The sequence below is a fragment of the Crocodylus siamensis genome, chromosome 1, assembly GCF_052110815.1.
Source record: "Crocodylus siamensis isolate JL-2025a chromosome 1, ASM5211081v1, whole genome shotgun sequence".
Taxonomy (NCBI): domain Eukaryota; kingdom Metazoa; phylum Chordata; order Crocodylia; family Crocodylidae; genus Crocodylus; species Crocodylus siamensis.
This window is the reverse complement of record NC_143395.1, coordinates 88,699,156-88,713,346: the sequence shown is the minus strand read 5'-3', so window position 1 is coordinate 88,713,346 and position 14,191 is coordinate 88,699,156. Positions and strand designations below refer to the sequence as shown.

General features: G+C 42.7%; 1 protein-coding gene across 1 annotated transcript in view; it reads right to left on the bottom strand.

Moving 5' to 3' along the window:
- Positions 1-14,191, bottom strand: part of ARMC2 (armadillo repeat containing 2) — a 130,146-nt gene that overhangs the window by 96,610 nt on the left and 19,345 nt on the right. The window contains 1 exon segment of the mRNA XM_090031771.1: positions 13,806-14,010. Coding sequence (XP_089887897.1) covers positions 13,806-14,010 — 205 coding nt within the window.

The window sequence follows — 14,191 nt, the reverse complement described above, 5'->3', positions numbered from 1 at the left end:
ATACCCAGCACTGATATTTGGGAACAGTCCAGTAGCAAGTGTCCTTTAAAATTAAGATGCTAAGATCTTCCTTCTTTAGACTTTGCCAGAAAGGTTTTATAAGCAGGGATCCAGGTTTTCGATTTCCCAAGGCAAAAAAAGAAAAAACTACAGATTTCCCCTTTTTATCAGAGAAAACGTAGATTTCTCTTGTCAGCAGAGAAACCTGTGGATTCCCTGCTTTTGCAAACAGCTCTGCAAGCTGGTTGAGCTCCAGCATGCAAAAGCTGTTTGCAAACAGTGCAGGAAACCCCAGCCCTGCCCAGAGGGGGAGGGGAGGGCCTGAGACTCCCAGTCAGCCACAGCTCTGCTTGGGTCAGCTCAGTCTCACTCTTCTCCTGAGCTTGAGGTAAGTGGGGCTTGCAGAGGGTTGGAAGCCCCTCTGGCAGGGCTGGGGGGTTGCAGTTCATGGCTGGGGGGAGCCAGGAGCCAGCCCCACCCCCACCTTAGCAGGTAGCAGCAGTGGGGGAGCCAGCTCCATGCTGCTTCTGCTGCAGCTACCTGCTACTGGGGGCAAGGAGCTGCAGATCTGGGGCCCTGGCAGCTAGGGCCCCCTCCAGCAGTGCTGGGGGGCAAGGCAAGGACTGTGGGTGAGGGGTAAGATGCACAAGTAGGGTTGGGGGCTGTTGTGGGGACAGTGAGGGGCACCAGCTGGGGGAGGTATTGCAGTGAGAGAGCAGTGCAGGGCTTTTAATTTTAGTAATGAATTTTGGGGGTTTTGTCAGAGACTTTGCCATTTTTTGTCAGAGAATTTGTGATTTTTTTTTTCCAGAGAAGACCAGGATCCCATAAGCAAGGCAGTGTAGCTCAATGTTTTCTGTTTTCAGCATAAATTTGACTTAACACTTACCATTTATAGCTCTCCTAGCAATACAAATCATCCTCTTAAGTTTGCTTCTTACAGATAAGGTTTTACTAGTAAGACTACTGGACATATCTTATTTGTTAATGTGAGAAACACATGCTCTTAAGAAACACTTGGATGCCTAACTTGCTGGGATCATTTGATCCCTGGTGACTACCTGCCCTTTGGGCAGGGGGCTGGACCCAATGATCTTGCTAGGTCCCTTCCAGCCCTAATGTCTATGAAATCTATGAAATTTGTGAATGCTCTAAAGTCTAAGTTATAAAGTTAAATACTTGTTTAAGGTTAGGGACAGAAGTTACACAGAAACCAGTATAAGTGATAGGAAACCAGTTCAAATCTGTAACCCAAAATAAGTTCAGCGCATATAAACTGCTTCCAAACTGGCTGAAACTGTTTTAAGATGGATGGATGTAGTATCAGACTCAAGGCAAGGTTCTTTGTGTAGATGCGATATCTTCTGTTAGACCAACTAAATAGGTGGAAAAAACACGGCTACAACCAACAACCCTGTATCAGACTTAACTGATTTAGGATAAATCAGCTTATTGAACTTCTGTCCCAGATCCCCTCCAGATTCAAGCTAACTCAGTGTCTCCAAGCATCCCAAGATGCTTTGCACCTTCTCTGCAAGCCTCCCCCCACAGGGTGGGCAGGCTAGGCTTGGTCCAAACTGTCTGCTCAAGGACCCACCAGCTTCTAGCCTGGACCCATGCAGGGTGATGGCTGCATTTCTGGAATCAAAAGTGAATGTCTATTCACTTTCTTACTGGTTCAATCCATGCAGCTTAGACTAGCCTGTGAAGATTGAACTGATTCAGCCTCAGGCTTGTTGAGGCTGAATCAGTCTGTATTTAGCCTAAATAATTTGCTGAATTGGGGCCTAAATCTTGTCTGTCAGTCCAGACAGTAGGCATAGGTCCTTCTCAGAACAAATGGAGACAGAATAAAGGACAAAGCTCTTATAAAGTCACCCCCTAGAAAGAGAGTTTGTTAACTGACTGTGATCACTGATCAGTTAAACATTTCCCAAGCAATTACATTGTAAGGAAGCACCGTATTGCCTATAGTTAACCAGAGCTTTCTGCTTAAAGGATACCTCCTATAAGCATTCTAAAACCCACATTCTTACTTAGATCATCTAGTAATTTGCTGTGCCTCATGGTGGTTTAGTTTAGGGTTGGAGTGTTTTATACTAGAGACATGATTTTCAAACTTTTTTTTTTTTATTCAGGGGAGCCCGCTGTGAGGTTACATAGAGGGCTTAATGGGCTATGCTGCAGTTTGACTGCTAAAACATTTTGAATGAAGGTGTAGACCCGTTTGACCTGGAAGTGTGGGTATTCACATACTTTTGATCGACCATAGTCATATTTTGTGGACCTCTTAGACCATCAACTGGCAGTAGTCATCAACTGGCAGATCGCGATTGACTGGTTGATCACGGAGTCTCTGACAGTTGATCTCAGTCTGGGGGAACACTTGTAGGGTTATCATACATCCTGGTTTTCCCAAACATGTCCTCTTTTTTAGCCCCTTGTCCTCATGTCCAGGCAGGTTTTTGAAATACTAGCAAATGTCCAGGTTTTTGCTTTGCCTCTGCTTTCCCAGGCTGGCTGCTTAGAGCTGGGAGCAGTGGGCAAGGTGGATGGCTGTCGGGGTCACGTGATCTTTAAGCAGGCCCCAGCAAACTGCTCTCAGGTTAGAGACAGATTGTTTGTCTGTCTGCATGTGCGTGCATGGGTGCATGCGTGCGCACAATGCATGAACAGAGGGCTGGGGAGGCAGGGCTGCAGCGGGGGGAAGTGAGGGGCAGAGGGAGGGCACAGACCCATCACTGCCCCCCTAGTCATGTACTCCCCCCCACAGGTGTCCTCTTTTTTGGTACTAGAAATATGGTAACCCTATAGAGTGCGGCCCTAGCCAGGCTGGGGGGTGAGACAATTGGAGTCCAGGTGGCTTGTCCAAGGGTGCAGGTGGGCTCCCACTGCTGTATACACCCTGGCAGAGGCCTGGGGGGCACATACCCCCCCCAATCTGTGTGGGGTGGAGGCGGCTGCTGCTGCACTAATCTCTGAACTCTGAGCCCCGCTGCAGCTGCCCTGGGAGTGGTAGGACACTACATGTGTCTACTGTTGGGCAGGCAGGGGGCACAGTTCATGTAGATCCTGGCTTGCACTTTAATTCTAAAAGTGATCTTGTGCTTAGACAGGTTGCAGACCACTGCTTTAAACATAATCTGCAGACCCCACAAGTTGAAAATCGATTTACTGGAGGTAAGCCTTTCTATTACAAAGAGTATATTCCCAAAACTGTAGAGTGCTAGGGATTTTTGTGCATATTGCAGATTGTCTCTAAACTGTTCAGACAGTTTAGCCAGTGTATGGCACTGACTACCCCTTTAGGGAACCCATATTAATCGACTGTCTCCAACCTCTGTTCAATTGTTTTAGCCAGTGTATGACATTGACTGTCCCTTTAGGGAAATCATATTCATGCCAGAATGGCCTGAGTGGTATAGAATGGTACGTCAGACACCCAGCAAACACACTCAGAACTATGTTGCAAAACTAGGCAATAGGGTTTTCAGGGGAGCCCACTGTGAGGCTACATAGAGGGCTTAATGGGCTATGCTGCAGTTTCTGAACCTGACCAGCATCCATGCAGTCTACCTTCAAAACACTACCCTTGGCAGAAATTCAAGAACGATATGTAGCCATGATGTTACTATCCATCTCAGTTAAAAGGAATGTGCCCTGATATTTCAAAAAGCTAATAGGGGCTCTAACTTAATTTTCTGAAAGATAATAAATTACCCATACTATGCACAGATGGGTATGTTGTGTGACAATTTTGAGAAATCTGTATGGTTTAGAATATTTTTGCTGAGAGATTACAAACTCTTTTTATGCATCTTTCCTCAGTTGCCAACTCCGTTTTTGCTTTCTCTCATCCTTGCACTTCCATATTGGGCCGAAACAACAAGTGGTAATATGTCATGTGTCAGTGGGCAAGCAATGGCTGCATTAGTCCCTGCCACAGCTGCTCACCCGGCCACCCCCCTCCCCCACCACTGCCACACCCTAATCCCTGGTTTGATGCTGCATCTGGGTCCAGACCAGGGGGCAGCAGGGTGAGTTTGTCACCTATTCACTGTAGCTATTTTGATATGGGATGAACAAAACAGACTCTGTAGTACGCAGAAGATGTAGATCTCTAATACAGAAAGATGGAAATCTCTAGTCTGCAAAATGTCCCCTTTCTGTGTGTAGCTGCTGAAAAGCCAGTTAAAAAGTCTTAAAAATAATCCAGGCCCAAAGTCAGAAAGACCTGCTGTCCAGAAAAATGGAGAGGATGACAAGCTAGGATCCAGAATGACTTAAGAGAAACCAGAAAAATGGTCTAAAATTAATCAGATGATATTCAGTGAGAACAAGAGACATTTGAAACAAAATAATTACATGCACAAAAGCATGCAATGATCATCTCGGCTGCGGTGCTGCATAGAAGGGCTTAGAGGTTACAGCAGATCATACACTGAATGTGTCAACAGTGTGCTCTTGTTGCAAACCTCCTCTCCCCCCTACTCCACAGCAGCATACTAGGTTGTATTACATGGTATTTGCAGTATTCTCTTGCAAATTAAGGAAAATGGTTCTTCTATTCTATCTGGCACTGATAACAAAGCCTCTTCTGGAGTACTGAGTGCAGTTTTAGGTCCCACACTTCAAGGAAGATGTGGACAGTTTGAAAAGAGATGAGCAGAGAGTGACAAAAATGGTTAAAGGTCTGGGAAATATGATTTAATGAGGAAAAGCTGAAAGAACTAGGACCATTTTGTCTGGAGAAGAGAAGACTTAGGGGGAATTTGATAACAATATTCAAATGCCTGAAGGACAATTAAAAAGAGGATGGAGATATACTTTTCTCTGGGGCTGTTGGAGAGATGGCTGGAAGCAACAGCTTCAAACTACATTGGAAGTAATTTAGGTTGGGGATTAAGAAGAACTTTCTGACTAAGAGGGTGGTTGAGTATTGGAACAGGCTAGTTAAAGTTAGGGAATCTCCATCCCTGAAAATTTTCAGGAGTAAGTTAGATAGACACTTGACTGGGCTGGTTTAGTCAGGGATGATCCTGCCTTGAACAGAAGACTGAACTAGGCAACCTCATGAAGTCCCTTCCAACTCTACTTTCCTATAATCTAAGTCATACTGAGATTCTGGAACAGGGCATGCCTGGCCAGTGAAGGTGCATCAGGACGACTCTTGTCATTTACCTTTATCAATCTTCAATCCTTTATCTCTGCTTATTGCAGCATGAAAGGAAAGACATGGGTTAAGCTGAACTCCTGAAACAATACAAGAAAGTAAGTGGATATAAGACAGAATTGGCAGCTCTTGGAATAAAAACACTGATTTTTACTAGCATCTCCCTGCTTAGATAGATATGCTAAGGTAAAAAAAAAATGCCTAATTCAAAAAAAATTGAGTGAGCAAAGGAGGGGGGTCACATACTGGGCAAAAGACTTGTTTTTCAGTTATGAAATGGCTAAAAGTAGATGCCCAACTCAAGGTCTGCACATCAATCTATACATACAGACACACCCATGTGACACAGCTCTGCCTCAAATCTATACTAGGGACACTAGAACCAGGTTGTGATCTTAAAACATACCAAACTGTAACAATCTTGACATGGAAGTGAATAGTGAGTTCTGAAGACTGCACTTGACACCTTGGATGTTTGTACAGAAACCTCAAGTCCTCCTATTTATGGACACAAAATACCGCAAAGCCGTGCAGGTTTAGAGAGAGTAGCTGAAGGTAATGGTTCCTGGAGCTTCTAAGCCTCAAATGCTTTTGCCTTCCAAGACTTACATCTATAGTAGCATAATTTCGAAGACCCCAGAAAGCCTATTTTGCAGCCTAAGTCTTTGAAGGAGGGAGAGGAGGATAGTACAATAATCCAGAGGAAGAGAAGTAGGACATACCAAATAAAGTGTGAGGGTTTTTACAAGACAGGTTAAAAACAGCCCTCAGAAAGAGTAGAACTATTCACACAAATAAATGAAATACAGTTTATTTATTATCAGATAATGAAGGTAATGTACTGTATTTACTCAAATACAAGGTTAGGCCTTTTCCCTGCAACTGGCATGGGGAAAAAGCCCCCCATCTTGTAACTGCAGGTGCTAAAGACATGTGTAGACATGGCCACTGTGTATCAATAAAGGTTTGGACCAATAAAAAAAAAACTCAGAAATTCTTTGAGTGATGCATCATATTTACTCAAAGCCAAGAGGACTTCAAATTTGAAGGTGACCCCCCAAATAATTAGATTCTCAACATGGAAAATTTATTTACATGATAATTTTCCACATACAAAATTTAATTATTGGAGGGTCATCTTAAATGTGTTCCTTCTATCACTGCAGGGTGCCAAGCAGCAGCAGAGGGAGGCAGGCAGGCAGGCAGGCAGGCAGGCAGGCAGGCAATGTGGAAGTCAAGGGGCCTGAACCCTACCCCTTGCTGCCTGTCCTCCCCACCACATGCTCCCCTGCTGCCTGCCTTAACCCCAGTGCCTGCACCCCCCAGTACCTAACTCCCTTGCCACTTGTGCCTTTTCCTGCCCGGCCCGCCTGTAGTGCCTAACGCAGGGGTGGGCAAAATACGGCCCACAGGCCAAATCCAGCCTGTGAGGCCATTCTATCCAGCCCACGGGGCAGACTCCAACAACAGCGGGGCCCACCAGGCCTGCCCCCCCACCAGCCCGAAGCCCCAGCCAGGGCTTCTGGCCTGGGAGCACGTGGCTGCCCCGCACCAGAACTTCAGGTAAGGGAGGGGGGGGGAGAAGGGCTGGTACCGGGGCCGGGTTACAAGCTGGTGCTGAGCATCGGGAAGGGCAGCCCCTCGTTCACTGTGTGGCTAGTGCCCCATGCTGCAGCCACTCACAGCCCACCTGGGACTGCCTGTGCCTGCTCTAGACAGTCCCACATGGGCCACATGCATCTACAGCAGGGAGTGCCAGCCATGGGGTGGGCAAGGGGCCACTTTTCCCTGCACTAGGCACCACCTCCTTCCCTGTCGGCAAGCAGGGAGTCAGGGCTGTGCACTGCCCCTTGCCTGTACCGTGGGGTTGGGGGGCACTGGGTGTGAGTGGGCGAGGAGCCACTGGGAGCATGGGGCCTGCACTGGTGCCCCAGGGCCAGTGCTGGCAGAGCCCAGAGCAGGGTTGCAGAAGCGCAGGGTCCCAGCTGCCAGGGGTTCTATGGAGCTGGGTCAGCTCCCCACTGTCCCTACTGGTGCAGCCCAGCCTGGCTCCTTGCCAGCCTGTGCCCCGCTTTGGGCCCCACTGGTGCTGGCCCTAGGACATTGGTCCCAAGACTGGGACACTGGTTCCAAGATGGTGACCAGGAGGCAGGGCACCTGTGAAGGGGTGGGGCTACCCATGCGGCACTCGACAGCCTGCCAAAACTGGGTAAGTGCCCCTCTGGCCAAAATAAATTGCCCACCCCTGGCCTAACCCCACCATACCTTGCCCCCCCAGGTGCCAGCACCACAGCACCTGTCCCTCTCACCACTTGCTCCTTTTCCCACCTGATCCCCACTAGCGCCCGAATCCCCTGACAACTGCCCTCCCACACCTGTCATCCCACTACTGCCTGATCCTGTGCCACCCTTCTGCCACCCCCACTTACTTTTTGTTGCAGCTCTAGCTTCAGGCACAGAACACTGAGCACATACTGGCTCTGGGCCTTGCCCAGCCTAGCAGAAGTGGTTGTGGCAGCAGAAGCATCTCTGGTCCCTGTCCTAGGTCAGAGCTGGAGCCAGGGCTGCTGCTGCTGCTGTCACTGTTGCATGGCAAGAGCAGAGACCTAGGTGTGGTCCTAGGTATTCACTAATGTATTGGACTAGTAAGATTTTGAATTAGTTTTAAAATTTACAGTAATTTAAATACAGCCATTACACATTTTTATCTTATTATGGGTTACAATGGCCCCTTTCAAGCACCAATTACAATCTGTACCACAATCCTGCTGATTAAATTAATTTGGCAAGGTACTGACACACACACACACACACACACACACACAGAATATATTACTTAGTTTTGGACTGCTTAATTCCTTCAGACAACTTCCAGTCCTCCCAGATAAGTAATTACTTGGTTTGTTACATTCCAGTGTAGACTTCATCAGTTACTATATTGCAGGTTCTGGTATCTATCCATCCTGATTTCATGAAGCAAGATGTTCCTCAGTCCATACTTTGTCTCCCTGGGATGGTATCAGATAGTTCTTGGTTCAACAATTTATATATATTTTCTTATGTTTAAAGACTTCCACAAATCAGCCCTTTGCTATCATCCTAACTAGGTCTGTGTCTGACTCAGTCAACAGATTAAGGAAGGGTAATCACAGGAACCTGTGAGCTTTTATTAAACAATTACCTCTGCCACTACAGTGACAGAGCATCTGTGGTGTCCTTGTCTCTCCTTTTTACCTGTAGTAGCCTGCAGGGCACTTTTGGTAGGTTTGGTTTCATTTTCAATAATGTGCTTTGTGGTTGTGCTTACGTAAGATGTTGGAGGAAACTATTTCTAGAATTCTTTGGATAAACTGTTTTCTGCAAACGCAGGGGATTGAGCTCAATGGGTCAAAGGACCCTTCTAGCCCTTTGTTCCTATGTTCCTAGGAAATACTTAGTGTATAGTGCTCAGAGGTGCCAGGTCTTATGGTCCTGGCAAATTACAGGGATAATGAAAGACAAGAGTGCAAATATTAGATCTTCCCTTCTGCACCATCTAAAGGGTATTTACGGTACGGAGTAATGGAAGCTATTTTATCTCTGGTAAAACTGTAGGAGTGGGTGTAGAGGTACTTGGGGGGGAGGGGGGGAAAGAGGGAGGTTAACCCAGATCTTCCTCTATATTCTAGCATATAAAATGTCTAATGAGCAAAGCAAGGCCAGGACCATCTATCTTTTCACTGAAAAGACTGTTACCTTGAAATGGTAAATATTCTACAAGAGCCTACACTTCTTTTGAAATACTGGAATGGAAAGTTCACAAAAAAAGCACAGAACAATAACCAATAAGGCCTACTGGTTTCATCCAGTGCTGTCTGTAATGAAGATTTCATAAGTAATGTGCCTTTTATTTAGCACCTTCATTGAAAGGTATGGTTCAACTGGTACTGTATATTGATTTCACTGGTCACTGTGAAATAAAGGAAATGTAGACAGAAGGCAAGAAACTAGTACTAGCTCTCATTGGTATAATAAAACACCATTTCTCAGTTTTATTAGAAATAGAAGCGATTGTGCTAAGAATCTACCATTCAGTCTTCTACAGGCTCTACCTGTTCTTAATTTAGGAAAAGTCAATTTTATTAGACAAAGAACTTGGAAATTTGTATAATTTGTGGGGAATTTTGTGGACTTTGCCTAGAAGAAACTAGTGTCTCTATTACCATCTTCATTAATTCCTTCAAGGTTTTAAAATAATTTGGATATTAAGGCAAAGCTGGCACAACCACTTTACCTGGGGAGGAGGATTACATTATCCTATGTCCAAACTTGTCCTCAACAGGGTTATTCCTCTTGAAGGCTTTAAAACTAGGTGTTTTTAAGTAGAATATCTGTCTCCAAAAGCTTCATGTACACAACGCTCTGAGGATCTCCTACATAGGGATTCCATAGATCCTAGTACATCTATTGCCATTATGTATATGGGAATGGAACCATGAAGAAAGGATACCAATGTATGTAGCGCTAAGCATCCTAGATACAGGGATTACGTTATAGAATAGGTTCCTAACTGGATTAGGGTCAGAGAAATATAGCATAGAATAAACCAATTATGCATTCCCTGTCCTTTGTGAAGCAGATGAACAATGTAATACCTTTCAATCCAAAGAAAGAACTGTCGATATAGGGGGAGACTGCATCCCCTTGTTTATGAATAGTACTGAAGAGGACACGGGTTCAAATAAGGAGACAATTTTGACCTAATCTCATGCTTAACAGTTGCAAATGTAATGCAACATCTAGATCCATTGCCATTCCCCATTTATGCAGGACATGGGGAAGGGGAGATAATAAATTTTATGTAGTTTTTATGATTAAGGCATAGCCTGTCTTTTTGTTCCATGTATATACAGGAACTGGTACCACAGTAATACACATAATAATTTTGTTGCTATTGGTAGGAAAGCTAGGGACCATTATTGATTTGTTACGATGAAGAATGTTTCTATATTTATATCAACTATTATCATACCTATTTGTACATGTTGACTGATAAAAATAATCAAAGTTCTCAATTAAAGTAATCAAAAGAGCCTAAAATCATATTAATATTTTGTGGGTTTGCTTTTTGGGTGTTTTTTTTTATATAAGACTACCCACATTATGGGATATAAAGAAGGACATTCAAATGAAGGTGTAACCTCAAAGCTCTTGATTCAAAAAGACATACGAAAGCATGTGTGTAATGTGACAATTCTTCATCAGTGACAGGATAGACAGCCTGCATCACCTTTATAATCCAAATTGCTGAAGGATCCAGGAATGGGACACATTAAAATCCCAGAAGACCTCATGAACAGAATTGGCAGGAATTTTCTGATTAAATAAGTTTAATAAAAAAATGTTAATGTGCTAAGGCCAAAAATGTTTCATTTGAACTGGAGAGATCCCTGTAGCTGCTCAGTGAATCTGATGTTCCTTTCAATTTCATTGCTATTAAGAAGCGAAACTAACACTGAGCAGCTCCAAGGCTCCAAAAACTTCCACTTCATTGGAAATTTAAAAAATGTGTTGTTTTCAGTTCAATTCAAACCAAAACCAAATTTCAATAAAAGAAAAGAAAATTTTCGTTTTGTCAAAAATATTACTTTCAGCCAGTTCTAATTAGGAATGAAAGAATACTGTAAGGGATGAAGGGGTGAGAAACCACCATAAGGTACTTGAATAGATGAAAAACAAGAAACTTGTACTTAAACTGAAAACACATTTATATAATGGAAATAAAAACCTATACTTGAAAGGATTACACGCCAACATAAACAAAAGATCTCAACAGGCAATCTAGTTTTCTGCTTAAAACTTTTTATCTAATAATAATTCAATATAGCATTTGGTCACTGTCTGATTAATTATTCCTAGGGGACAATAACAGACTATTCTGTGATTCAAATTACTAGACAGTTCAATGACTATGGTAAAAAAATGCCATCCAGATTTAAAAGAACTGTAAAGATCAATCGATTTTTATAAAAGGTAAGTAACTAACTTTGCACAAGATAACTGCTCTGTACAAGGAACTAGAAATTACATTTTTGAGCATGCTTGCAAGTTTTATAATTTCTACTCAACATGAGGTTTGTTATAGTCCAATTATTAAGATGACAAACTTTCCACAGCTAGGATTGATTTGGGAACCATAGCTAATTTCCAAGTTCCACTGCCATGCAAAATTGCCTCTTATCAGAACTTTAACAAAATAAAATATATAAATTGATATTCTTTTTATATTTAGCTACTGCAAAAGTCCTTTAGGATTTGGGACACTGCAATTAAGTTAAAAAAAAAGTATCTGGATTAAAAGCATTCTCTTTGTTCCTTTATCTTCATCTGCCCACTCCTCTCTTCCTGGGGTCCACGCTTATTTTATTTCTATTATCAGTATTTGGTATCTCATTTCATCCCCTCCCTGCAAACCTCCACTATTTGGATTCTATCTTTTGCTTTGATTCCTCTTCCAAATTCTGGCTGGGAGACAGAGTTCTTGTAAGCATAATGTTCAACAAACTAGCAGTAATATTAAAGTTTAGAATTACAGGATCAACTTACAGAAACAGTAATGAAGCATTTTAATAAGGACTGCTGTGAGTTCATTTATAAAGATCTTGTAATGTGAAGCTGTAATACTTGATTAGTAGATCAACAGTCACTTTAGGATACATCTACAGTGGTCACCATGAAAGAAATAATTTAACAACCACTGCTATCACATACCCAAGATACTTAAGTAGCAAATTCCTTATCAAAACTTATGAAATGTGTTTATATTCAATATGTATATAACTGAAAGTAAATAGTGGCCATTGTACATTATATTCATTTTTTTGAGAAGTCCCTTTGGATAAAAGTGGCAATAGTAAAATTATTAGAAGTCAACTGTTGTAGAGATTGCAAGACCCACCAGTGCGTCACCTAAGGGCCAAACAAAATGACATGCACAAAGTAATGATATCATCCTGTTAAACCACATCTACTGGCAGCAAAATACAGAAAAGGCAGCTAACAGTTGAGACAAACTAAGAATACACCATTGGTAAATATCTCTGTCTGTAAACACTCAGACTTCAAATAAAGAAATGTGTCACACAACAACCCCCTGTAGAAAGGATGCCACCATTTGGATAGAGTAGAAATTGATTCAATCACTGGAGATATTAAGGGTATAGAGACAGACTGAACAATTGTACCAAATCAAAAGATATCAATACAACCTGCTATCACAGATGCATCTCGAGCAGGTCCAAGGAGGTGATCCTCCCTCTCTATGCAACACTGGTCAGGCCACAGCTGGAGTACTGTGTCCAGTTCTATGCATCCCACTTCAAGAGGAATGTGGACAACATTGAGAGGGTCCAGAGGAGGGCCACCCGCATGATCCGGGGACAACAGGGCAGCCCCTACAATAAGAGACTGTGGGACCTGAACCTGTTCAGCCTTCAGAAGAGAAAGCTGAGGGGAGACCTGGTGACCATCTATAAACTCACTAGGGGGGACCAGAAGAATTTGGGAGAGACCTTGTTTCCCCTAGCACCCCCGGGCATAACAAGGAATAACGGCCACAAGTTGTTGGAGAGTAGGTTTAGATTAGACATCCGTAAGAACTATTGCACAGTTAGGGCGGCTAGGATCCGGAACCAACTTCCAAGGGAAGTGGTGCTGGCTCCTACTCTGGGGGTCTTTAAGAGGAGGCTTGATGCCTACCTAGCTGGGATCATTTGAGCCCAGTTTTTTCTCCTGCCCAGGCAGGGGATCAGACTGGAAGATCTACAAGGTCCCTTCCAACCCTACTTCTATGATTCTACAATGTAACTGTTACTTATATTGCTACAGGATCATGAGAATGTATCTATGACTTTAAACCTGCTTCATTCAGGGTCAAAGTAAGGAACCCAAGTGAGCTAAATTGCATCCCTATGGATAACAAAAATGTAACAGTTACATTGTAAGAGCTGATCCAAGACCTCCCAGGCTGGAGCTCCCCTTTTCCTTTTAAAGAAGTTAAAATGTAAGTTCTTTCATACCCTGACTCAAAGTGTATAGAAATAACAGGAAAGAAACCCAAGGAACATACTTAGAATTTATTGTCTAAATAGAATCAAAACAGTGCATAAATAGAGGTATACATGCAGTGTTTTCTGGGTTGTTGGTTTTTTTGCCATTTTGTCTTCAAGTTTTGTTCCACTCATCTGAGAGGATGAGCAAAAGAAGTATAGCTACTTGAGACTACTTGAGGTTATGAGCTATCAAAATGAATACATAGTGATTTAAACTTAATGTATCATCTATTAGCAGATTTATACCCTTGAAATGTTAGTGAACAAATGAAAACAGAAAATTAATCCTTTCTCGCCAAGTAAATTAATCCTTACATCCTTTGAATCAACCTCAATTTTCTTTTCAAGAGGAATAGGCCTTCTAAGGTTAGGAAGAAAGATTCCCATTGAATATGCCATCTATGTACAAGACTATTATTGAAATTAAACACTAAAATAAATACATTTTTAAACCACATCTTTTCTAAAAGTGTTGACATAGGATAGGCTATGCACAACTAAAACTGGAAAGTGACTGGAAAGAGAAAATAATATATACTAACCTCCCACTTAGCTGCAATGGAGGTTCTGCTGCTGATCCTTTTAAGAAATCTTGCTTCTCTGACATATTACATTCTTTATACATTAGCAGAATACCATCATCCTTAATATGAGAGTGTGTACTCAATTCTGCTAAACAATTTTCATTACTTCTCTTTGAAAGACCATCTGTCATAGCTGGGTCTTCAGAATTCAGCCTTTCCTTATCTGCAACAGTCAGAAATAATATTTTGCAGAAGTGTTCTCGTAAGAACATTTATAAGAAGTCAACACAGCAAGAAGTCTTTAAAGTGAACCATGGGAATTTTATTTCATGTTTTACTAATCATTAAGGTTAGCCGACATCAATTTAAAAAAGAAAAATCTTTATCTAAGCACCTAAATGCAT